This window comes from Candida dubliniensis, chromosome 1 (assembly GCF_000026945.1).
Source record: "Candida dubliniensis CD36 chromosome 1, complete sequence".
Taxonomy (NCBI): Eukaryota; Fungi; Ascomycota; class Pichiomycetes; order Serinales; family Debaryomycetaceae; genus Candida; species Candida dubliniensis.
Window position 1 is genome coordinate 786,156 of NC_012860.1, and position 25,215 is coordinate 811,370.

General features: G+C 33.9%; 8 protein-coding genes and 1 non-coding gene across 9 annotated transcripts; 4 read left to right on the forward strand and 5 right to left on the reverse strand. All coding sequences in view use genetic code 12, as the record gives it.

The window, feature by feature from the left end:
* Positions 1 to 344: 344 nt before the first annotated feature.
* CD36_03440 (hypothetrical protein, Candida conserved) lies at positions 345 to 1,616 on the forward strand (the record flags this gene model as incomplete). Its single annotated transcript, XM_002416971.1, has 1 exon — positions 345 to 1,616. The coding sequence occupies one exon, from the start codon at positions 345 to 347 to the stop codon at positions 1,614 to 1,616; it is 1,272 nt and encodes a 423-aa protein (XP_002417016.1).
* Positions 1,617 to 1,730: 114 nt separating this feature from the next.
* On the reverse strand, positions 1,731 to 1,818 carry tRNA-Thr (CGT). The gene has a single exon. It is a non-coding gene; the product is annotated as a tRNA-Thr (tRNA).
* A 335-nt stretch (positions 1,819 to 2,153) lies between these two features.
* On the reverse strand, positions 2,154 to 5,978 carry CD36_03450 (morphogenesis-related protein, modulator of both 1,3-beta-glucan synthesis and the Pkc1p-MAPK pathway, putative; the record flags this gene model as incomplete). The annotated part of the gene is made up of 1 exon (XM_002416972.1): positions 2,154 to 5,978. The coding sequence occupies one exon, from the start codon at positions 5,976 to 5,978 to the stop codon at positions 2,154 to 2,156; it is 3,825 nt and encodes a 1,274-aa protein (XP_002417017.1).
* A 3,075-nt stretch (positions 5,979 to 9,053) lies between these two features.
* Positions 9,054 to 10,832, reverse strand: CD36_03460 (conserved hypothetical protein; the record flags this gene model as incomplete). The annotated part of the gene is made up of 1 exon (XM_002416973.1): positions 9,054 to 10,832. One exon carries the CDS (start codon positions 10,830 to 10,832, stop codon positions 9,054 to 9,056), a length of 1,779 nt encoding a protein of 592 aa, XP_002417018.1.
* A 1,060-nt stretch (positions 10,833 to 11,892) lies between these two features.
* CD36_03470 (endoplasmic reticulum mannosyl-oligosaccharide 1,2-alpha-mannosidase) lies at positions 11,893 to 13,590 on the reverse strand (the record flags this gene model as incomplete). The annotated part of the gene is made up of 1 exon (XM_002416974.1): positions 11,893 to 13,590. The coding sequence occupies one exon, from the start codon at positions 13,588 to 13,590 to the stop codon at positions 11,893 to 11,895; it is 1,698 nt and encodes a 565-aa protein (XP_002417019.1).
* Positions 13,591 to 16,273: 2,683 nt separating this feature from the next.
* On the forward strand, positions 16,274 to 19,117 carry CD36_03480 (weak acid response element-binding transcriptional factor, putative; the record flags this gene model as incomplete). Its single annotated transcript, XM_002416975.1, has 1 exon — positions 16,274 to 19,117. The coding sequence occupies one exon, from the start codon at positions 16,274 to 16,276 to the stop codon at positions 19,115 to 19,117; it is 2,844 nt and encodes a 947-aa protein (XP_002417020.1).
* A 508-nt stretch (positions 19,118 to 19,625) lies between these two features.
* CD36_03490 (conserved hypothetical protein) lies at positions 19,626 to 20,180 on the forward strand (the record flags this gene model as incomplete). Its single annotated transcript, XM_002416976.1, has 1 exon — positions 19,626 to 20,180. The coding sequence occupies one exon, from the start codon at positions 19,626 to 19,628 to the stop codon at positions 20,178 to 20,180; it is 555 nt and encodes a 184-aa protein (XP_002417021.1).
* Positions 20,181 to 20,271: 91 nt separating this feature from the next.
* On the reverse strand, positions 20,272 to 22,041 carry CD36_03500 (cystathionine gamma-synthase, putative; the record flags this gene model as incomplete). The annotated part of the gene is made up of 1 exon (XM_002416977.1): positions 20,272 to 22,041. One exon carries the CDS (start codon positions 22,039 to 22,041, stop codon positions 20,272 to 20,274), a length of 1,770 nt encoding a protein of 589 aa, XP_002417022.1.
* A 1,317-nt stretch (positions 22,042 to 23,358) lies between these two features.
* Positions 23,359 to 25,173, forward strand: CD36_03510 (ATF1-like transcription factor, putative; the record flags this gene model as incomplete). The annotated part of the gene is made up of 2 exons (XM_002416978.1): positions 23,359 to 23,370; positions 23,476 to 25,173. 2 exons carry the CDS (start codon positions 23,359 to 23,361, stop codon positions 25,171 to 25,173), a joined length of 1,710 nt encoding a protein of 569 aa, XP_002417023.1.
* Positions 25,174 to 25,215: the final 42 nt, after the last annotated feature.

The window sequence follows — 25,215 nt, forward strand, 5'->3', positions numbered from 1 at the left end:
TTTTACTTTTGTTTTTGATAATTACTTTATCAAGATACTGTTTAGATTTGTAATAATTTATATATTATACATATGCTTTTGTACCAAATATTTTGTATGGTTTTTGTATGTCAGGAATGTAGTCAATTTATACATTCGAAAATCGAATGTATCTATTAATTTCAAATTAAAGAGTTGTAACAATACTACTATAGTTTTATACATTGTTTCGGATGTTTGTATTGTTGTAATTTGGTTTTCTTTTTTCTTTTCATAACCAGAAGAAAAACTGAACATACACTTTGGAAATTTGTTCAAAACAATCACACCTTTTTAATTCTTTTTTTTTTTATCAATTCAAATCAATGTTTACTTTTGCCAAAAAACTCGTTGACAGATTTGAAGGGAGCTCGGCATTGGATTCCACGTCTAATGACTCTTACTTCAAGAATGCCACTGCAATCAATAACAAAGGATACGCTCTCCGAGTATTGAATGTCATTCCACATTCTACTGCACACCAAAAAGGTTTTGAATCTTGGTTCGATTACATCATAAGAATAAATAATCATGAACTTCCAATGCTTTATCCTTCATTATCTAATTTTTCGTATTCTATTAACGATGATGGAACTATCAATTATGGTGGTAATACAACCACAGAACAAGCTGCTGCGGTTAATTTTGAATTGCTTATGCAAGAAATTAATACATTGGCCAAACATGAGCAAGATCTTGTTGTTGACGTATGGAGCGCAAAGGGTGGGATAGTCCGACAAATCTCTTTACCATTGTCAAAATACGAATCTATTGATACATCAGACATCGCAGATGCGTCTGTTCAGCAATTGTTTGTTGACAACTTCAAACAATTGGGGTTGACTTTGGAATCTCAACATTTGACTACAGCAACATATGTATGGCGAATCTTAACGACACATCAAGGATCTCCAGCATTCATGTCCCAATTAGTGCCATATTCAGATTATATTATTGGTTGTGATTCAGCATATCCAACGGACTCCAATGGGAAGGGGTTACTTACCAAAGGTGGTGAATCTTTATTGTCTAAAACTGTTTTAAACTATTACAATTATCATTATTCAATTTCTAATGAAGATAATATTCCAATCACCCTTTATGTGTACAATCACGATTACGATATTTTGCGACCTGTGACAGTGAATCTCTCGCGTAGTTGGGGAACAGGATACAATCGAGGTATCCTTGGGTGTGATGTCGGATATGGCTTGTTACACAGAATCCCCGAGGTCGTTGGTAAGTTTGATAACAATTCAATTGTTGACGATATTCTTTTCGAGAATAGCCAAAATCTTGGATATCAACAACAAGTGAACTTGCCTCCACAGCACTCCTCTTACGTCCCTGCATCCCCCGAGAATAAAAAAGAGAATACAAATATAATCAATTCTCCACCACCAGTTATGGGTGCTGGTGCACCTCCACGTGCTTCAACTAGAAAGAAGAAACATGTTGCTGCCAAAGATACATTTGAAGGACTAGATGATTATATGAATGAGGAATTAGAAAAGTCAAAAAAATTAGATGTTGCTTCACAACTGCAAAATGCATCTGGAACGCCACCCCCACCTCCACCCGCTCAAAGTAACAAGTAGGTAAATACTGTAAGATTAATATCTGTTCAGTAAAAAATATAAGATCTTCTTCCTTTGTACATTTTTTAGTGTTGTCATGTTTTCTTTGTAGAAAAAACGGGAAAAAAAAAATCTTGCCCACTGTCGGGATTGAACCGACGATCGCTCCATCACTGGAAATAAATTATACGAGTGGAGTGCCTTACCACTTGGCCAAGTAGGCTAAATTTCGCCGAAATAAGCGACTCCAATGATATCACCAAAAGGCAGACATAAAATCATTTGATTAAAACAGAAATGTCAGTAAATTTTTATTTTGCAACTACAAGTCGTCAGGAAAAAGAAGAAATTTTACCGAAAAAAACAAAAAATATCTATTCTGAGTAAAGTGACTGTTTACTAACATATTTATTATAACTTATAAGTATATCATAGAATAACAGTAGTCATAGTACAAATAAAATAAATATTACCCAACATGAACAAACTATTTTCTTATGAAAAAGAAAAAACAACAATCTGAATACAAAGTTGATTAAACTTCATAAACAAGGAATTTTAAATACCGAAACTACCTTCAGCAAAAGCTGCACGCAAATTGGCTTTGTTAGTGACTTGGTTTTTATTGTGTTTTGCTCCAACTGGAACCATATTCATCATAGCTCTGTTTGCACCACCTCCATTCATAGGAGGCATTGTTGGTGGAGGTTGCATTGGTGCATGTTGCTGAGGATTCATCATCATCATACCGTTATGTGTAGGTGGTGGGGGATATTGATGTTGATGTGGGTGTGAGTTTAGGTGTTGAGAATAGTATTGTTGATATTGCATTTGTTGAGGTGGAAGATGAGGTGGCGGTGGCGCATGTGGAGGATATGTATGCATTGGCCCAGGTACTTGTTGTTGCATTGGAGAAGAACCATAAGCCAATGGTTGCTGTTGATAGTATGAAGGTTGTTGTCTTGGAATGAATTGTGGATGTGGCGGCACTGGTTGGAAATAATTTTGATTGTGTTGTGGTTGTTGATAATAGTTTGGTCGAGGTAAACTCTGTAGAGGTGGGTGTGCCATTGGAGGTGTTGCATTATATACCGATGCTTGTGGTTGTGGCAGATTCTTTGGTTGTGAGCTGTCATGTGTTGAGTTGGCATCTACAGGTGTATGTGGCTCCAAGTTTGATACTAATATTCTAGGTTTGTTAACCGATGGCAATGGAGCAGTATCAATATTAGTCACCTGAGGTTTTGCAGCTGGAGCAGGAGCAGGAGCAGGAGCTTGAGCAGGAGCATCTTCAGTTGGATTTACTCTTTCGTCTTGCATAAAGTAAGGATGTCTAGGTGATTGGGTACCTATTTCTGTTCCATGCGGTGGTTGTGAGACAAAAATATTGTATTGCTCCTTTGGTGTTACCAATTGTTCATTAGATGGTACCTCAGGGTTTGCAAACTGAGTGGGTGGAATCCTTGGCGAACTGACAAATCCCATTCTTGGTGAACTCATTACAGAAGTATTTGCTTGTGGTGGCGGTGGTGGTGGTGCAAGTAAAGGCATTGCATCATTCTCTGGTTGCGACAGAATAGCGAGTTTTTTATCATCGGCTGACACTGGAGGTTCAGAATTTGTAGCCGAAGAAGAGTCCACATTTGTGTTTTCTTGTTTGTTAACTTCTTCTGTTGGTTGTGGTAATGGTTTATTTTGATCGCATGGAGTTCTCTTTACTTTCTTAGGTGTTTTCTTCTTCGGTGACGTATTCTTCTTAGGAGAATTTTGCTTTTTCTTTTTAGGTGATGTAGATGGAGTTTCTGGCATTCCTGGAATATGTGGTGGCGGAACATTAGAAGGCAACAATGCAAAGGGGAATCCTGCTGCTTGAGCAGCCGCCAATTGGGCAGCTTCGGCCTGTTTCTCCAATTTTTTCTTTTCCTTTTTCTTTTTCTGTTTCTTTTCTTCAATTTTGCGTTGCAATTCTTCTTCATTCTCCTCCTTTGTTTGTTCGTCTGGCAGTTCATCTCCTGCTTTTTCTTCATTACCATTCTCTGATACATTATTAGAAGCTGCAATAATAGTGCTGTCATTGTTGGACTTTTCATTTTTATTAACAATTGTAGAATCAGAAGGCAAACTCAGAATTTCATTAGGTGATATCTGGAGAGGTTGAGAAAATTGATGATGTGTCCCAGCAGGTGGCTGGAGTTTTTGAGAAGGAGGAGGAGCAGCAGCAGTAGCTGAAGTCTTAGTTTCCACATCCACATAATAGTTATCATATGGTTCGACAGGTTCTTGTTGTGAGTTTGCGTCCATTTCTGGGTGATACATATCAAAAGGTTCAAAGTATTTATCTTCCTTCAAAGTATCAATAGTATTATTGTCACTCTTGGAAGGAGAAAATGTGTTATCAGGAGTGCTTGACTGTCTGTGATTGAGATACAGATCTTGTGAACTTGGGGTGTTGGTGTATGCTTCCAAAATAGAAGAATTTGATACAAAAGAAGGAGGAGCTTTTCTACCAACAGGATTCTTTGCTGGAGCTATCATATCTCCCATTGTAGTCTTTGTAAACCTTGATGCAGAGGTAGTTAACTCTCTTGATGATGTGTTTTGTTGATCAACTTCATTGGTTTCCATGGATTCACTCAAAATTGGATAAATGTAGCTGAATTGATCACTGAACAGTTTATCAAATATATCTGAGGCTCTAGTCACATAAGGAGGAGCCGATTGAGTAGCTTTTTCTTGTGAGTGATTCGAAGTTGATGTATCAGCACTGGACCTTGCGGAGTTTATATTCTGGTCCAGTTTGAACTCTCCCATATCGTTTTTCTTATTGGAAAACAAAGATGTTGAAGACACTGAATTGGAATGTTTACGTCCTTCATTTGATTTTGCATTTTCAGTTTCGTCCACTGGGATTGGAGGTAATGGCGAGTTTTTGTAATCTTCCATAGATATTTGTCGTTTATGTTTACTAAGCATCCGTCTGTCCAAGTTGAATCGCTGCAAATATCCTTCTGAACTTAGAGTTTTTTCAGTCACGACAATCCATTTTTGAAACCCCAACACTTCCGCCTCAACAACAATAGATCTACCAAATATTTGTTTGGTCACAGATGGTTGATCACTACTTATTGATGCCAACCAAGTCCATATGTAATAGTCATGTATTGACACATCTTTAATGGAAATCTCTGAAAACAAAGGAATATCTGGGTCGGTTTCTATTTTTGATTTGTCCCAACCGGGAGCAAGATTGAATTTTGATGGAATCGGCTCACTGGAAATTCTCGATAGAATTCTTTTTGATTCATCAGTTAAGGAATTAACAATCTCAAATGTGCCCTTTTTAGAAAATAAATTCTTTAAAATCGTATAATTCTCGATTGACAAAAAATCATCTTTTTTATCAAACTTTAAATTATGCCTAACTTTACTAACCAATTCATATGGGTCTTTCGAAGGTTGAGTAGTTGATACACAAACACAAGGAATGGTAATAGCACCTCTTAACATGCTTTGGTCAGACTCATTGTCTGAGGAAGGAGGATACAGCGTAGTCACCAACAAAGACTGTAAAGTCTTTGGTATCTTTAAAGTTTCGGAATTAGTTTCAGGTAACATTGATCTCAAAAAGGCCAAAACTAAATGGAAAAGAGCATTAGTTGATTTTTTCCAAGTATCGATCCCTTCAATAAAATTATGTTCAACTTCTTCTTGTGTTGCATCGTAAAATGGAGATTGTAGAAATTGTTGTCGACAACTAAATGCCCAAAAACTTGCCATTTTGCTTATTTTCCGACCACTTAAATAATTGAATTGAGAATTTGATGTTATGCTCAATATCAAATCCAAAAAATCATAGACAATAGAGGCATGAGCTGGAGATGACAAACATTTCGGCATAATCGATAAAAATGCATTTTTGGGATACCCTTTCTCTGCCTCTCGACGTTTGAACTCAAGATATACATCCCATCCAATAATCTCATTATTAGGCAAACGTGACCAAAAATATTTTAAAGTACTTATCAATGTAAATTCATCGGTTTCAGAACATAGGTGTTGCAATTGTGTATTATCTGTTCGTAGTTCCCCCAGTGGCGCAATAGATGATAGAAATGATTCCAATTTTTCGTCATTAACTTTGGATCTAAATGGAAGAAATATATGGGGAGTCTTAGTACCTCTTTTCTTCAATTCTTGAGTGATAATATGTAATACTGACTTTAAATTCTTGCGAGTAAATTGTGCTGGGTCCATAATACCAGCATCAATGATTGTGGTGCTAGATAAATAATTGTGCTTTGGCTTTTGGTTGGTTTGTTTTTCATGGTGAAAAGGTAATTTAGGTAATTCTAAATTGGCAATTAGTTGTTTTGTTGAGACCATAATGATTCAAAGTGTACAAGCTGTAGTAGTTGAATAAATTTGGAATCAAATTTCAGACATTAATTATAGTTGGAGGTCGAGAAAAGAAAAAAGAAAAATTAATAAACGCAGTCTCGATATCCAAACAGGGGGCGAAGTAGTTATAAATGTGTGTGTTAGTAGTAGTAGTAGTAGTAGTGACTTTCGGATAAAGTGTTCGTTTAAACTGTAGTGATGACTTTGGTGTTTATCTTCTCTCTCTCTCTCTTTTTTTTCTTCCAATGAACGAGATTGGTTTGTTTATTTTTTCTCTTAAAAAAGTGAAATAAATGATTCCTCGGGGTGGTGTTAATTAAATTGTCGCACTCTTTAGATGGTAGGAAAACTTAATGATTTAATATCAATTATAATATAAGTAAAAAAACAATGATTAAAGGATTGGTTAAACAGTGGAATTTAGAAAAGAAAATGAAAGGAAAGGGAAGGAATGAAATGAAATGAATGATTAAACTAATTCAAGAAATTAAAACCGTTTTTATAAAAATTAATAGTTGTTTTCGAAATTTGCTTTGTTTTTGTTCCAAAAAGGGGGACGTACGCCAGACGGTGAAAATTCAATAAATTGATTTCGTGTTCTGTACTCCATAAGCAAGGATAAGCCCAAAAATCGCCTAAATTCTTCTGAACTAAAAAGATTTTCCATAAAAAAAAAAAAACAAAACAATACAAAAGAAAAAGACAAATACTTTTGTCTAGTCTTGGAAAAAGTGTATGTGGGTTCTGTTAATACACTTTAGTGGATATGCTTGGTTCTGGCTAGGTAAACCAAGGATTTTGATACATATAAGAGAATGGTGATAACAAGACGTTACAAAATCAATATAGCACTAAATATATAAATCTAGACTCGTCTTTACAAATAGTTTTGGTACTAGGAATTCAGTTTATTGTTGGAATTCCTTTGACATTGGTGATTGTATAAAGTGTTACGAACAAAAAAAAAAAAACAGTTCAGATTCTATTAGTGTTGGTGTTGGTGGGTGGGTGGTGTGGGCATGGACAAAAGAATTTTTCAAGAAGATATGCATACTCTCTTGAACCTTCATTCACAGAAAAAGGAACAATACAAGCGCATTGCATTTCTGCGAATACTTCAATTGTGTTATTTCTGTGTTTTATGAATTCCCAATGTCTTTCCTGTCTTTGTCTTATTTTTCGCAATTGACTAACAATCTGTTTCATGATTTCATTGGATTGTCAATCATTAAATGTGATCTTATTTTGCATTGACGGAGTACTCTCAAAACCATGAAAAACAAGGAAGAAAAGAAAAGAAGAACAACGATGTCTATTAATGTTGTGATGCATACCATTCCATCAGCTTATCTTCGGCTATTCTTCTTTGATTGTCTCAAGGGCTTGGGTGACGCTAATAATAATAATTAATAATTAATTAATTAATATTCCTTTATTGCAAAAATTCTTATCAAAATTACACGAGAGAATAAATTAGACGATAATGAAGAAGAAGAAACCCTCGTTTATGCAAATGATGGAAGAACCCTTTTTAATTAATTTCTTTGCTTTAAAAAATATATCAATATCATTTTTGTAGAGATAATTGTGGTGTCTGTGATTATAGTATTACCTCCATTATCCAAGTTCCTGTTATTGCAACTACAGCTTTTTCCTAGATTATATTCCGTTGACTTGTTATGAATCGTTCTATGTAACAAGATCCTAATGAAATGAACACTAAAGTAATTTTTCCAGTTTCCCAATTAGTACTATTTCAAAATAAAAAGGTACAGGTACCCATACTACCACCACCATATAGTATTCATGCAACAGTGCCTGAATGTGTGGGATGTTTCGAATTACAATGTTATGCGTGTCAATAACTCAAAAAAACTCTAAAAAAAACACTACGAGGAAAGAAGAAGAAACAATAAAAAGCAGGTGGGGAGCAGGGTTTGGATGGAAGGAAAACAATACACCAAGGATTAATTACAATAGGACCTGAATTTTAGTTGACGCTGATGGTAATAATAATAATAAGAACCTATATAATCAGAATTCCTTTATAGGATTGTTATGACATCATTTTGAATCATTTGTTTTGTTTTTTTAACCCATTTCACAGCAATTTGTAAGAATAAAGACGCGTTTTTTTAAATCGCCAATTTTGCAATTATAAATATTCAAACGAATACGAGCAATTCGGGTATACCACTTATACAGAAATCAATTAATTTGTTGTTGTTCTATTAACTCCAAAAGCTGCATATCAAATGATAATTAGAATTGACTATGGAAGATATCATTAGACGATACAGCTCTTGTTTTCATTGGTAACTCGCTGTTTCAAACATAATTTTTAAGAGAAGAAGCCTTGTTTAATTGTAGAATACACTTTTTTTTCATATTTTTCTGGCAATTCATTGTAAGCATCCCTGGTTCCTTGTTGTCGTTGTTTATTATGATTAGGCCTTGCGATAAGCTATTTTGAAAAGTTAAATAATGTGACTCTTAACGATAAGTGTTGCTCAAGCCTTATTTTCTATAATGAAAACAATATATACCGTCTTTTCTCTTACAATACGTTATTATCAAGTATTCCTGTTGTCATATTGTTGTGGGAACGGATATTTTACAATTGTTCTTTATACTATTCAATGAACTCTTAACAGAAACTTTTTTGTTTAAAAATTTTAAGCCAATTTTTACCAAAAAAAAAAGATAACAATCTTTTAATCTCAATCGATATTGATAACTCATTGACTAGTATCAAATTGCTTCTTTTCATGAATAAAATTGTCTTTAATAGCAAATTCTAATAAAAAAGACTTGAAGTTTTATTTCTATCAATATATAGACACTCATTCAAATAGATTTTTAGAATAATATGCTCGACATGGAGATGCTCATACAATATAAGCACACACATACTTCGAAAATGAATAAAAGGATGCTCCACATCTATTATGAAAACACATGTATATATGTATACATATGAAATAAGATATAGAAAGAGGAAACTAAAAATCAGTATTACATATCTTGGATCGATACAATTAGTATCGAATGCTTGCAATTCTAATGTTCGCATAATGAAAAACTTCTTGTAAATGCACCCTCGTATTCATCACCTTCACCTCTAGCAGATCTTTCTTCCATCAAGGCAACTCTAGCTTCCTTTGCCTGTGCTAATGTCATTGGCCAAGACGACGAGTTGTCTCCCTTTAAATCTAAAATTTGTTGTTTTAAATTTCCAGGAAACAAATAATCTAAACTAGAATCATCCCACCATTCTTTTTGTTGAGGTGGAACTTTATCAGTAGTAATGACATTATGATTATATGGATCAACAATGAAAAAACAAAGGATTTTCCTATGACCAGGCTTGGTTTTATCCTTTAATTCAAAAGGATCAACATGATGTTGAAACATATTGGGGAACACAACAACTCTATCTTCTTTAGCTTCAATTCCTCCAATTTCTCTAACCATAACTTCTTCATCTTTTATCCCAAAAATAGTTTCGGTATAAAAGTCATCACCTTGCTCATAACAAGGATCATCAAATCCGGTTCTAAAAGAAAGTCTTGATTCAGTAATATTCTCAACATCATAATAATACAATACGGTGGCTACAATATCTTCATTGATCGCACCTTCAACATGCCATGATCCACCAGCATAAACAGGGTTTTCTGGCGTAAGTTCAATATTTGCCAATTTCACAATAACTTTCAAATTATCAAACATAGTGGCGAGATCAATTGGTTTATCAAAAACTGGGGCTTGTTCCCATTTAGGAATAAATTCACGAAGATATTTCAGTTTATCTTTTTCAAATGCCTCCATCTTTTCCCAATCATAATCATGACCTGTCTCCTCGGCTTCACGTTCCAATTCTGCATCTAATTCTTCACGATCTTTATCATACTCGTCCGTGTAAGCATCACTGCCTCCTGGAATTGGAATACGAATAAACTCTTGTGATGCATATCGAGTCAATACACAATTCAAACCAGGAATAGCGGCATTGAAAATATCACCAATTGAATCATACAAATCTTTATATTTGATAGGATGTAAATTATTGATATAAGAACCAAATTCAAATTTCCCATTAGAATTTTTAGCCACGAGAGCAGGAATCCATTGGAATTTTTTAGATACTCCAGATGGATCAACACCAGCTTTTGCATGCTCGATTTCTTCTCCATATTTAATAATTTCTAATTGACCATTTTTTAAAACAGGAGTTTTATCATATTGAACAATGAATAAAGAAGGATGAACCAAATCAACAACTTGATTGTTGGACCCTGGATGATAATCAAAATCATTCCCAAACGATTCCACTAATTTTTGAGCTCCGTTGGTGAAACTCTTTTTCAAAGACTCATTGACAGCACCATCTGAGAATACAATTCTGTAATCACAACCAATTTGAAACGTATTTAAATCCTTTTCCACATCTTCATACCATTGTAATTCCTTAAAGACATAATCAATTATTTGATCTAAATATCTGGTTTTATCTTGACATTGTTGTTTAATCTCCCGTTTCCATTTAGCAACAATCTCGTCATTCTTGTATTTAGTCTTCCAATCTGGTTTTTCTCTAATTGAATTAGAGATTTCAACTGTCAACCATTCATCTAGGCATCTTGGTTGAGGACCAGCGTCAGAAAAGGCTGTCCACCATGGATGTTTAAATGGAGACCCAATTCTTTGAGATTCAGCTCGTCTTCTTCTTTCTTCAACCTCCAATCTTTGTCTCTCCCAAACCTGACGTTGTTCTGCTAACCGAATCTCTCTTTCCTCTTCCTCAGTTTTTATTAAAGTACTAGTTGGAACTGGCATGTTAAATCTTAAATAAAAAATACGCGTATCACAGTTTTCAAATTCAGAAAGGCTTAATTTTGGATATACCCTATTGTATATATATATATATATATAAAGAAAATGAAACACCAATAGAACAGAAAAGTTTATAAATAATAAAAGGGAAAAAGAAAAATGTTTAAATTCCTTAATTAGTTTGGAGAAGTGTAAAATTCTTCTTCTTCAATAATAAAAATTACTTATTAACCCTGAATTTAGTAAATGAATGTTTAACTACACGAGTTTTTTAGTGGTTCCTCCACTTTCGTATGATTTTCCCTCCCCCTTTTTCCCAACTTCCCTCCCTCTCTCTCTCTTACCCAAAATGTTGAACAAATAGAATATCAACGATTATAACAGCAACGTCAACAACGAAATAGTTTACCGACAAAAAATATATGTACTACTAGTCACTAGTGTACTTTTAGTACATTAGTTATTTCTTGGCTTTATTCATTTCGTTTGTTTGGCATTCAATTTTTTCTTATTTTTTTTTTTTTTTTTAATTGTCCAACTTGATTTTATTCTTAAATTAGAAAAGACTGATAAAATTTTACACAATACAAAGATATGCCTTTGAGTCATAAGACAAGGCTATTATTTTCAAAAACAAATGAGAGGAGGAGGAAGAACTTTCATAAAAATCTCGTAAGTGCAAAATCTCGTAAAGTGAAAAAAAAATAAAAAACTGACCAATCATTAATAAATAGTCAGACCAAACATTAATTCCGCGTTATGTATACGGTGCTAAATGCTCTTGATTTTTGTTTTTTTTTGTTCCTCATTTGTGCTGTTAGTGTCGTTAGATTAGTCCTGAGTAAAGAGTATGTTAATTGTGACTTTACACGAGAAGCTATTGCCCACAAAAGAAGAAAAGCAAATTCTGTCATTGCACGAGTAGTAGCCATATCATTCATAATTTGACAGTTGTTGAAACAAGGGAACGAAAGGGAAAGGTACAAAAATACATGTAATATAATAACAATTTATAAACAAGATTGAACAATTTAAAACTACATTATCATAGCCGTTTCGTCAATTACCCAGCAATTTCTTCAATAATCTCTTTAGCTTCTTGATCAGCAGATTTATCAACTGGTTGAGCTTCCGGAAGATGACTTTTATCAATAACTTTTGATTCTCTCATTTGTGCCTTTTCATTCTCATCAATCTTTCTTCTCCAACCAGTTTTAAAATAATCATTAGTATCAAATCTAGGGAATGGATGTGCTTCAGTGTTAAAGACATATTCAGTTAATGGAATCTTATTGTTATCATCAAACAAAAGATACAAATATTTCAAAGTTTCTGCCCACCAGAATGATTCAGTATTATCTTTAAATTTAGGTAAACCATTGGAGTCTAATGAAGTGACATCGGAAAGTGAGGCAAAAGAAACTTCACCTTCTGAATTAACAACCTTAGTGTATTTGATGAAATTTTGGAAAATCTCATATCCCATTTCACGATATTTGACATTACCAGTTAATCTATAAAGATAAAACAACGATTCAACCGTTTCAGGACGTTGCAAATTATGTCTGTCCATAGGTTTAATAGTAAAATCTTTAGATTTTGAAGTGTCTTCATTAAAAACAACAATTTCTGGTGACAATCCAGTTGGTGTAACATCGTGGTACATTTTATAACAAGTATAAGTCAACTCTTCACCAAGTTTAAAGTCGGCTTCCCTTTCCTCATTCCACGATTTTAAGCTTTGGGCTTCATTTAATGTCAACCCTCCAGTAGCACCAAGAGCTAACAATCCACCGTAAAAACAAACTAAATGATCCATCTTGGTTGAAAGCCTACCACCAATTCCATTATCTAATTCACCAACAAATGTCAATCCCGAAGGATAAGAATCACTAACAAGATGTTTCTTAACACCTTCAACCGATTCACGATACATATCCCAATACACAAGCTCTTGCTTATTTGTTTGCAAGTATTGCTTCAACAAATATTCATAATAAGAATCTCCACGTGATCCCAATCTGATCAAATGACCTTGATATTTACCAGTGTCAGGGTTGACGTAAATTGGCACCAAGCCATCTTGAGGTTTATTACTTTCCAAAACTTGCATTACTTTTTCTGCCAAATTCCACCACAAAATTTCTCCTGTCAATTTGGACAAATACTTCATTTCCAATTGAACAGTCGCAGCTTCAGCAGTAGATGATGCACCATTATCAACATGATTCTTTATACCTTTGCCTGATTTCAAATTGACCGACAGATATGGTATTCCTGATGGACTATCATAGGCACCATGTAATGCATTTGCTAATTGTACTGCTTTATCTAAATAGACATCGTCATTGCTAAAATGATAGGCTGATAATAACCCACCAAGCATTCTAATGGTGGTTTCGAATGTGTTAACATTATAATCAAAGGTGTAATCCAAATCATTCTTGATCCAATCTCTAGCTCGACTAACTTCTTCAGGACAATCCATAATCATCAAAGTGTCCAAAGAATCTACAATCATCCATCCCAATGGTTTTGGACCCATATTTTCTCCTTCTTGTTTAATTGGATGATAAACATCATAACCCCACCCATACTTTTCATAAGTATGCCATGAATCCAACATGGCTTGACGTACTTCCAGTTGAGCTCTTTCCCATTTCGAGTGACCTGAAAAATCAAACAGGAATTGCCCACCATTCGATGCTAAATGGTAAACTGCATATAATACTAAAGACAACATAAAACCTTTCAATAGCATGAGAATACGTTTCTTATTTCTTGAAGTGTGAGCTGGATGAAATGCTGGTACTTTGTCTTTGTAGAATAATGGTAATGCTCCTCCTGCTGGTTTGTCTTTATATGTATTATTGCCTTTTGATATATTACTTATACCAAATGAAAAAGACATCCGAAATGAAAAAAAAGCAAGACTTAAAAAGTATTAATTATTTGATCTTTTTATATGCAAGTAATAAGAAAAGGTGGATGATGGACTAGTAAGATGTTTTCCTAATATCAATCGAATGAAACAGTTAATATGGAATGAAATTCACAAATAGGGAAACAATTAGAATCTAATGATTGTTTGATATTACTAGACAAGGTTGCAACTTAATGGTTGTGAAGTTGTTTGGTTTCCTTCTTGGAATCTAATCAACTGTATGGTTCTTCCCTGCTTTTTTTTTTTTTGCTATGCAATTGAGATTAAGGAAACTGAAGTAATGAAAACAAATTATGTTTAAAATACAACAATTGTTATAACTATAATAATATGGTAGAACCTTTTCAATAATTAGTCTTGATTATTGGAAAAAAAAACAAAAAGGAGAATTAAAAACGGAGGTGTCCCAATAAAGAAGTTGAAGAATCAAACTGCGTCAACAAAGTATTTTGTCTTACTGCTTCAATTTTGAACTCAAAGTTGAAGTTGTGTACCGTGTTCAAAATAAAACAAAACAAAGCAACAATTCAATTGCTGGTTGGCAACAATTACGCGTTTCAAGTTATTTATATTGTTTGATTACAACAGATGTACAACAGTACTCTATCAACTGAAAGTTGCAGAGAGTAACTGCATATGTTACTGCCAGGAAGAGATATTGAATTGGTGTAATGCAATCAAATACCTCCCAAAAATTGCATATACTTTGCTAAATTTGCGAATGAGAAATATCGGCGGTTCATTTCAAAAGTATCAATGACAACCAAAACTTGATATAATCTGTTTTAAGTAACCATAATCTCAATTCAGCCCTTGTTAATTGCCTCTGTATAATATGGACCAACCTACCATTATAACAAGTGTAGAAGTTAATCTGGTTACACTCGCACGACAATTATCAGATTACATAATCAGAAATAATTAATGAGAATTATTATACTTTGTTTAATAATTAGATTCCTATCAGACCAAATCAAACGACTCTTGGTTCTTTTTTTTGGGCTTTTAATAGAATTGTATATTGGAATCACAATTTGGAAGTGTACTTGATGGTTTTCTTTTAGCTCATTTGTGGATTGGATGGAAGACGTGCCAAATATCAAAAATTTACCGATGACTAACTCATGAATCGGTTCGATTGACAAAACCCCAGAATCACAAAGTCATTCGACTGTAGAATGGTTACGAGTAGTAATGGATACTGCCTTACCTGTTGTTTTTTATTCATTCAACTAGCAGGGGAAACTAGAAAACGAAAACTGTTGCGCAATTTATCTTAATAGACAAGAACCCTTCACATAACTAAACGAAACCAAAGTACACTTTAATACTTGATCATTTTATCAACTACACCGTTTAACTATCAAGTTTGTGACTACAAGATATGCGCATGAAATAATACTTCACTGAACCACAATCTTACAGGAAAGTAGTATAAATGATATGTATTATTGACAGGGAGTTTTAATTGTAATGACCAATTGAAAAGACTATTTGAAGTCACAGGCAAATTTCTGAGTCGGAACTGAAAAAAAAAAAGAAAAAAGAAAAACGTTTGGTCTTCACCAAATAGTTATCGGCTATTTTCCCCTCGGTCTTTCGGTGGTGCTATCTAATGTGCAGTTTTCTGTGTCCTGGTTTTTATAACCGAGATTTGCATCTATTCCCACGGTATCTACACTTAACAGCCGTTTCAATGTTCCCCATTGCAGAATAATGAAAATACAAAATGCATTGAATATTTCAGAGGTGGAGTTAAAGATAGAATGGGGGGGGGATGATTACATTCAAGTTAAAGAAATAAACTTATTTCCGTCATCAATTAAATCAATGAAAATCTTTATTGTTCTTTTGTTGTTCGTTTGTTTGTTTGAGCCTTTCATTTTTATTGTCATCCTCCCCTCCTCCCCTAACTGCAATAATACTAGTAGTTACGATCAATAAGTAAAATCTAATTTGACATTTGATTGTGTTTCTTTTTTTTTTTTTCCCTCAATTTATGGCTTCTCTCTCTTTTGTTTCTTTTTGTCTTCTTCTTCTTTGTCCATTTTATTCCCGTCCATCTTTCTAAATTTTATATCTTCCTTATTTTTTTTTCTTGGACCAATTACATTATACTTTCAATGATCTTGACAATATCTACCAATATCTAGTATCTAATATCTGACTTCAATTTTCATTTATAAAGTATTCCTATTTTAACATTATCAACAAGAGGTAGATATCACTGTCGCAACTAGGGTGGGATAATATTACACCTGAAGAATTATATTAACCGCCGCTCCCATTTTCTTCCTACCTTGCTCCACACTTTTTGAATACAACAACCACAACGAATACCAAGATATACTCCAATATCAGCAAACATTTGTTGCTTCAACCATTAGACTTTGAACTAAACTGATTCATTTTAAAATATTATAGATAACCCATAGAACACTTCCAAACAAGGTTCTTTTTGAGAACAAAAACAAACACATAGAATAAAACAAGCACGGAGATGTCGGAAATTGTACCGGAAAAACAACTGGATGATGGTATATCACCTAGCGCCAGTAACGGTACTAATACAAACAATCCATTAAATAACACGGGTCAACAAATCTCCAAACCAGAAGAATCTAACAAAAAACCCAAAGTCACTAGAAGATCCGTAGCATGCAAAAGCTGTCATTCTTTAAAAGTGAAATGCACACCCTCAGATCCTAATAATCCCAGTGCCCCCTGTGTTAGATGTATTAATGCAAATAGAATTTGTGAAATAGATTTAAATCAAACCAGAAAAAGAAGAAAGAAATCAGAAATCTTGGAAGCGAAAAGACAAGCAGGACAGAGTTTATCAGAAAATAAAAGAGAGAAAAAGACGTCCACTCAATCGGGTTACAATAGTTCTGACAGTTATAGTAGCAGCATTAGAAATACAAACGATCCCCTGTTAACATCAAGATATCATTCGCCAATGACTTTTGATCCCACGTCTCCTATGGTATTCAGGCCTCAAGCTGGTTCTGCTGTTCCTCCAATTCCAAGTAATCTCAATCCAGTTTCAACGGCACCTACTCCAACACCAACACCAGGCGTCCCTCCTCCTCAATTACCTTCGCCACATGATTCGGCATTATTAAGAGGAAACACCACCTCTCCAATGTCAAAAGATGATGAAATCAACCAATTAAAACAGAGAATACGGGTTTTAGAGATTGAGCTAGCTAATAAGCGTTTACTCGCTAATAGGAAAGGTTTTAGTACTGACTCACCAACAGACTTGCAATCTCCACCCTTTATTTCCAAATTCGATTTAGAGAGTGAAGTAAGCATTTTAGCAGAATCGTCTGCTAAATTAACTGATTTGACTAATCAATTGAATGAAGCAGCATCAAGGAGGATCCAATTGGTTTCTGCCAAGAAGCCGGTGGACTTGATTTCAAAGGGGGTAATCACTGTTGCCGAGGCTGAGGAGAGATTAAAACTTTATCGTGAACAGATATATGGCCGACATCCATTAATTGCAATACCCGATAACATGCACGCTGAAGAATTTCTGCAAAGTCAACCGTTTTTATTCAATAGTATCATGTCTGCTTGTAACTTGATTACTAAAAATGCCGATAAAGATGTTGTTTTAGCAATTGACAACGAAGCAATGACCTCCGTTGCGGTAGAAGTAATGGTTGTCGGTACAAAATCAGTTGAGCTAGTGAAAGCCTTTCTGGTATTATGTTTGTATTATAACTCACCTGAGTTATTCAAACAACGTCGGTATCACATGTTGAATACAATATGTGTTTCATTGTTACATGACGTGGGAATCTTTGCTAGACCGACTTATTCATTCAACCAAGCTGAAGGAACACTTAAGCAAGACATTGGTTCTAAAGACAAAGGTAATGACGAATACCGTGAATTGGTTTTAATTACTTATTTTGTCACCGTAAGCACATGTCTTGTGTTGCGGAGATCTATTTATGCCAGATGGACACCATATGTCGAAGAATGTTGTTCTCTTCTCGAAAACTCTCCACAAGAGAAACATAGACGGTTGGCGCTATTTGCTCGAATGAATAATAAGTTGGATAAAATCCATCACATTGTCCATGCACCGGAAATGCCAGGACGGAAATCGGGAGCATCACAATATGTTATCCAGGAATTGCAACGTTTATTATCCGAATTGAAATTGAAAATCAAAGACAATCAACATGCATTATTATCGTACTATTATTCTGTTGAGGCATATTTACATGAACCGATATTGACTAAAGTTTTCAAAAGCGATACTGAACTCGATGGGAAGGCAATGAAATCGATATGCTACTGCACAAGCTCGTGTTTAAATGCATTAGACGAGTATAGTAAGTTAACTCCTGACCAAGTTGCATTATTGCCGTTCCCCTTTGGATCCAGAATAATGTATACAGCTGGTATGTTACTTCGTTTGCGGTATTTTATTTTGTCGTTGCCATCTCATATTGACAAAGAGTTAGTTCCTAAACGAGCAGTAACTTCAATCCAGTGTGTTAGTAAATTAGTGGAACAAGCGAATATCTTAAATCCTCATAATCATTATTTGACAAAGATGAGATTAGTTTTACAATTATTTATTCAAACATATGCTACTCAGGTACTTGAGTTGTTAAGTAAGAATGGGAATACACCGCAAAACTTTAAACCTGATGAATCTGAAACTCAACAGTTGCGGGCATTAGCTCGTGAATATAACGATATTCGTAAGGTTAGCAAAGTGTCATTAGTTTCAGATACAAGAAGTGCAGAGCCATTGGATGTGTTGTCATATGCAGCAACTTTCAGACGAGATAACAATGATAAAAATAATACTCCAGGATCTCCAAGAAAGTCTTTTTCAGAAAATGATCAAACTATTAAAACGCCCTCACAGTATGGACAATTTGCATCAGCAAATAATACACCAGCACCACAAGTGATCAATTCTCCCCCCATTACCCAAACAAATGTACACATCCCACAACAATCACGGTCAATAACGAATGGCAATAATAGGAATGGTACTCAATTATCTTTTACTAATACTACTACTCCTTCATTACATCAATTTGGAGATGTTGTACCGCCTTCATCGATGCCCCAACCAGACTATAGACAATTTAGATTACCGTCGATATCAAATACCGTACATTATTCTTCCAATCCAAGATTAAATGCCAATTTAGCCAACCCCGACCAACTAGAGAATTCATATCAAGTATTAAATGATGAATTTTGGTCGAATTTGTTGAGTACAGATTCTACTGATCGTATTAATTTTACAAGTAATAACTTTAATGGTAATATCGGTAATGATGAAGTATTTTTTATGAACAATTGATGTGAAGCTGCTTGAATTTATGAAGAGAATGAAGGTAATATGAAATGGTAGATGGTTTAAAAATAAAAATAAAAAAAAAAACCCGCAAACCTCTAAACCTTCCAAACTAGAGAACTAGATAAATTACAATATGAGTAATTTAAACAATACTAGAACATATGTATTGATAATTTGTAACTTTTATTAATTTTAATATTTAATTTCTTATAGAATGTGTTTATTTTAAAATAATTATATTTTTCCTTTCCTTTTTAAGAAATCTCTGATTTTCCCTTTTGGAAGAAGAATTCTCTGTGTTGATATGTTTATAAGTTCACAGTTGAGCTGTCATCGATATATATCGTGATGTCAATTTTTGAGAGCATAATGACTACAAATATCAAATCGTATAATATAAATAATACACTTTTTTTTTTTTCTCTCTCACGCTTAAAACTATTTCCATTTATCAAATTACAATTCACAAGGACTAATTATAAAACAAATTTTCTCCGAATAACTTATTTTTATGAAAGATTCAAGATCGAAATTTTCATTCCTAGATATATTACGTATACTTGGAGGTATATTATTTTTGAATGCATTTTTATCTTGGTGGTTCACTTCAACTTCAACTTGGGGGTATCGAGGTAAATGGTTAAACACCAATTATTTAAAATTCCGTTTATTCAATGCCAATAACCTTTTGAATTTAACAATTTCTGAATTGAGTTTATATAATGGGACTGATACTAATCTACCAATATATTTAGCTATTGATGGTAAAGTATTTGATGTCTCTTCATCACCAAAAGTTTATGGACCTGGTGGACCATATCATGAATTAACTGGGAAAGATGCAGCTAGAGTTTATGTTACGGGATGTTTTAATAAAAAAGATGAATATACTTATGATTTAAGAGGATTAGATGAAAGTGAAGCAGAAAATGATATACAATCTTGGCAACAATTTTTCTTAGATCATGATAAATATTGGTATGTTGGAACTGTACAACATGAACCAATTACCGGTGATCCACCTGCTCCTTGTGAACATATGAAGTTCCCAGGAATGTATCATTAAGACATATAAGTGTATATAACAATATTAATAATAAGATGAAAACTGAACATGCATCTATGGTATATATCCAAGTCTATATTATTATATCATCCTATATACTTTCATCCAAACTTTTTTGTAATACATCTAACAATTCAATGGGGTCTTCTAATCCAATACTTATACGGATCAAATTTCTATCGACTCCCCATTGAGAAATCTCATCTAATTCTTGATAATGAGCTAATATAGCATAAGGACATGCCAAAGTGAAATTTGTACCTAAAGAAGGTCCCTTGTGAAGATTTACTGCATTGAAAAATTTGACAGCTTGTTGAGGTTGTTTAAACAAAAATGATATCAATCCTCCATATCCACCACCTTCATTCTTTATGACATCATAATATTTTTTCGTATCAGAAACACTAGGATAATAAATTTGAGAAATTAATGGACTCTTTTGGAGTAATGCAACCACTTTTTCCGAAGTATCATCAATTTTATGTACCCTTTCAACGAAATCACGTGAATTACGTTCTAACCAAAGAGCATCTTCAGCCCAAAATAAATCTTCATATTCTTTATTGAAAAATTGTTTCAAAATATTATAATATTTAGAATCTGGATTCAATATTAAAGATCCACCTAAAACATTTGAATCACCTGAAAATACTTTAGTTAATGAAGATGCCACCATATCAGCAAATGGTAACACATGAATATTAATGAAATTACCAACAGTTTCATCTATAACAATGGCAAAATTATATTTATCGGCCAATTGTCTTATTCTATTTAAATTTGGAGTTTTCAAAAGTGGATTTGATGGGCATTCACAGAAAAGTGCCAATATATCCAATCCTTGACTTAATTCTTCTTCCAATTTATCTAAAGATGCATCATCACCTAATCCAAGGAAATGTACCCCTGGACCAAATTTCTTCAATATATTCAAAGTATCAACATAAGGGAATCCAAAACAAACAGATTTTTTAGGTTGTTTGGAAATATTGAGTAATGCATGATGAGCATAAAATATAGATGCCATCCCTGAAGGAAATAAATATACATCATTTTCATTTAAATGTTTACCTCTTTTCGCCCTTTCTAATTCTTCAAGTCGTTCAGTTGATTTATCTGCCTTACCAGCAATTCTTCTTCTCAAAGCTGCTTTTGCTTCATTGGCAAATTTCAAATCTAAAACTCGACCATATTTTTGTTCAATAAACGAATCAAAATCACGATTAACATCATCGATATTATATCCAGAAGCACTAGATGCTCGAGATGCAGAAATTGAGGGAGAACGACTTTGAATTTGTAAAGATTGGAGTTCTTGTTTGAGGTTTCCTTTCAACTTAGAAACATCAGTACCATTTGAATTATCATTATCTTTTTCAAATAATTCCTTTAAGATATATTCCCCCATTCTTGATGAAATACCTTCACCCGAATGTTGCCAATAATTCTTTGCCAAATGGTATTCTGATCTAGGGAAAAAAACCACCCCAATAGTGGCTCCTATCCTAGTGGATTTTTCATTATCATTGGTTGGTTCAAGTGTGCTCAATTGTAATACTCGAATCTTAAATGATGTTGGATTAATAGTATGAGTTTTAATAAATTCACGACATCGTTTAGCTACTTTATAACTTGGGAAACACATACATCTTTCCCCATCTCGACCATATTTTTTTTCTAAATTGGAGCACAATTTTTGAATTGACGAATGAATAAAGAATCGTGGATAACCTGAATTCATTTTCGAAACTACCCAATCTTCACCTTCTTCATATCCAACAGTTGCTTCCCATGTTGGTAAAGTCACAGAAACAGCATGTGGTAGATTTGGGATTGGCACCCCTATTTCCTGTGAAGGCATATCTAATATGAGTTAATCAAAAGAAGAAAGTTAATAAAGATAAAGAAAATTGAATGATTATGATTTCTTCATTGTGACATTCTTTTTTTGTCTTTCGTTCGTTCTCTCTCTCTTGTTGATGAGTCAGTAGTGCAATTTTTTCCATTTTCTGATCTATGGTGACTCAATTGATTTTCTTTTTCAACTTAATCATAGTCACGTGATGTTAACATGCTAAGTATTTAAACGTCACAAATCCCCACACACATATATATATGACTGTCCAGGATGAATCTCCATCCAGCTGCCACTAAAATCAGTCCTCGATTGAAATGCAGTTATCTCAAAGCTTCTTCTGGGGTGGGGTCAAGATTAATTCCTTCTCTAGTCTACGACTTTCGAGCTTGGCTATTAACGCAGTAAGTGCTTGCAAGCGGTGTACACATTAACAAATAATCTGGCTAAGAACATGTTTATATACATCTTCTGGGGGATATTATCATCAATATATACCTTCTAGCAGTATGAAAGGATCGTCATGTTGGTCGTGTATAGAGGTAATAATCATCATTATTCGCGTATAATGTGTGTGTGGTGTGGCCACAAATGCAAGTGTAAAATAGCCGAGGATGTTTCAATGACGTAAACGGGAAAATGAAGTCCCCTAACTAATTTGTTAAAGCTTTTTTTCTTTGACTCTGTTATTTTCTGATTGAACTAAAACCACCACCACAACTACTACTACTTCTATTAAATACTACATTATCATATTTCATTCACCGGTGTTGTTAATCGATAAACTTAAAAGCCAAATTTGGTGTTGTTGCGTTCACACATTTTTGGTGGTTATTTCTTTTTTTATATTAATAAATTCTGCATTGTTTCAAAAATTGGTGAAGTATCTTTTTAACAACAGTAAGTTATGAACTGGCTGTACCCCTGTGTAATAATAGTATGAATATATGTATACTGATTATTGTTTAATGATTGAATTCTTTTACTTTACTTACTCGAGTAAAAATGTTTCCAGAATTTCTTACAAAAGAGAAAAGAAATCAACAGAGAGAGAAGGAGAGAGCAAAAGAAGAATTAATCAATTTAGTTTTTTTTTTTTTTGTTTTTGTTGTTTTTTTTTTTTTTTTCCTCCTTTGTTGTTGTTCGGGAAATATCCATCTCTATTCATACAACATATTCTTTCTATTAATACAGGGGAACCATTTATAAACAAAGAAGGAAACATTTAAGAAAAGAAGATCATTCTCAACACATTTAGAGTTCAAAAGTTTAGCTTTCCATCGTTCAGATCTTTATTCATTTTTTTTTTTAGTTCAAAAGACGATGTCCAGTGACGTAAGTATAGAGTTTTTTTTTTTTTTCGTTGGCAGAGAAGCCAATTACATCATTCATATACTAACAGTAATGACCCACCCCCAATAAATTTATTATTAATAGCAGCATAAATCCAAATTTGATTTAGAACTTAATCCTTTCGAAAGATCATTTGCTACTAAAGAATCTTCGAGTGTATCGTTAAATGAGTTGGCAGCAGCTTCAAATAATGACGCTATTTCTGAAGTAAATAGTGTGGCCACTAGTGGATCATCAATAAAGAATGGCAGTTCCAGCAATAAACACAACCTACATATTCCTAATATCTCCAGTGTCAACCAACAACAAGGTGTTAATGGTAAATTACCAGGTATTACGCCTCCTTTGTTTACACCTGGAGGAAGAAGATTGCCACCTATAGGATTATCTCCCGGTGGCACAACAACCAGACAGTATTCAAACAGCACAAATAGTGGGAGTTTACCAAGTAACCCCGATACTCTTGGTTCGAGCATATGGGGTGTATTACCTACTAATCAAACTTTTCAACAACAACAACAACAACAACAACAACAGCAGTCTCAGCCTCAGCCTCATAATTTCAACCAATTTATGTCAGGAATGCGTAAAACCGGATTAACACCAAACGAATCAAATATTAGACTGGGATTAACACCTGGTGGTTTAAATAACTTTGGATTTGGTAGTAATTTAGTTCCTGGTTTATCCACTCCAGGCGCATTATTGAATGGACCCATTACGCCTGGGTTATCCAGTTTATTAGGTATTACACAAACCCCTCTGAGTTTATTAATCCCTACTACAAGCAGCTTTCTGCAAAATAATCTGTCCCATTTAGTTCAACCAACTACAAATAACTCAGTGGGACCAATACCAGAGTCAACTGCTCTTGGTTCTCAAGTAAATATTCCTCAAACTCAACAACTTCAACTGGACCAATCATCTCAAGCGATTGTTGGTGGACTTCCGCCATCACAACCACAACCACAACAGCATCAACAGCAACCAGTGATAGCACAACAAATTCATACTATTCCAGAGAACCAATCTATTGCATTTGATATAATTCCTGAATCGAAGCCTGCTTCATCAGAAACAACCAACTTGGAAACTGACTTAGCTACTACGAACACTACTACCAAAAAAAGAAAGAATGACACTGCTGGTGCAAGTAATAAAAAGCCTAAAGTTACCAAGGGCAAGAAAAAAGAACCGAAATCAAAATCAAAGGGTAAAAACAATCGAGAATTGAATGAAGATGATCACCAGAATTCATTGAATAAAGCAGAGGGCGAGAGTGTATCTCAAAAAGAAAATGGCATTGAAGAAAACCATAATGTAGAAGTAGAACCAAATGAAGGACATTTAGAAAATGGGGATGAAACAACATCCACTAAATCAAACAATAACACCACCACCACTACCACTACCACCACCAATGGCACAACAACAACAACACCAACAACTACTAAATCCAAAAATAGGAAGAATTCTTCTACAACTCTTACTGAAGAAGATAAACGGAAAAATTTCCTTGAACGAAATCGTGTTGCTGCATCTAAATGTCGTCAACGTAAAAAATTATTAATTCAAAAAATGGAGGAAGAATTAGAATTTTATTCAAATGGTTATAGAGAATTATCTGCTGAAGTAAATAAATTACGTGGTGCCATATTACTTTTAAAAAAAAAACATAATATTCAAGATGAAATTATTGATGGATTATTACTGAAACCAAATACTGTTCCAACAAACGTTACATCAATTCCATCAACTATACCAACTACTTTAAATCCTACATAGATTGTTATCATTATTACTATTATTAAATGTATGTATTCCTTT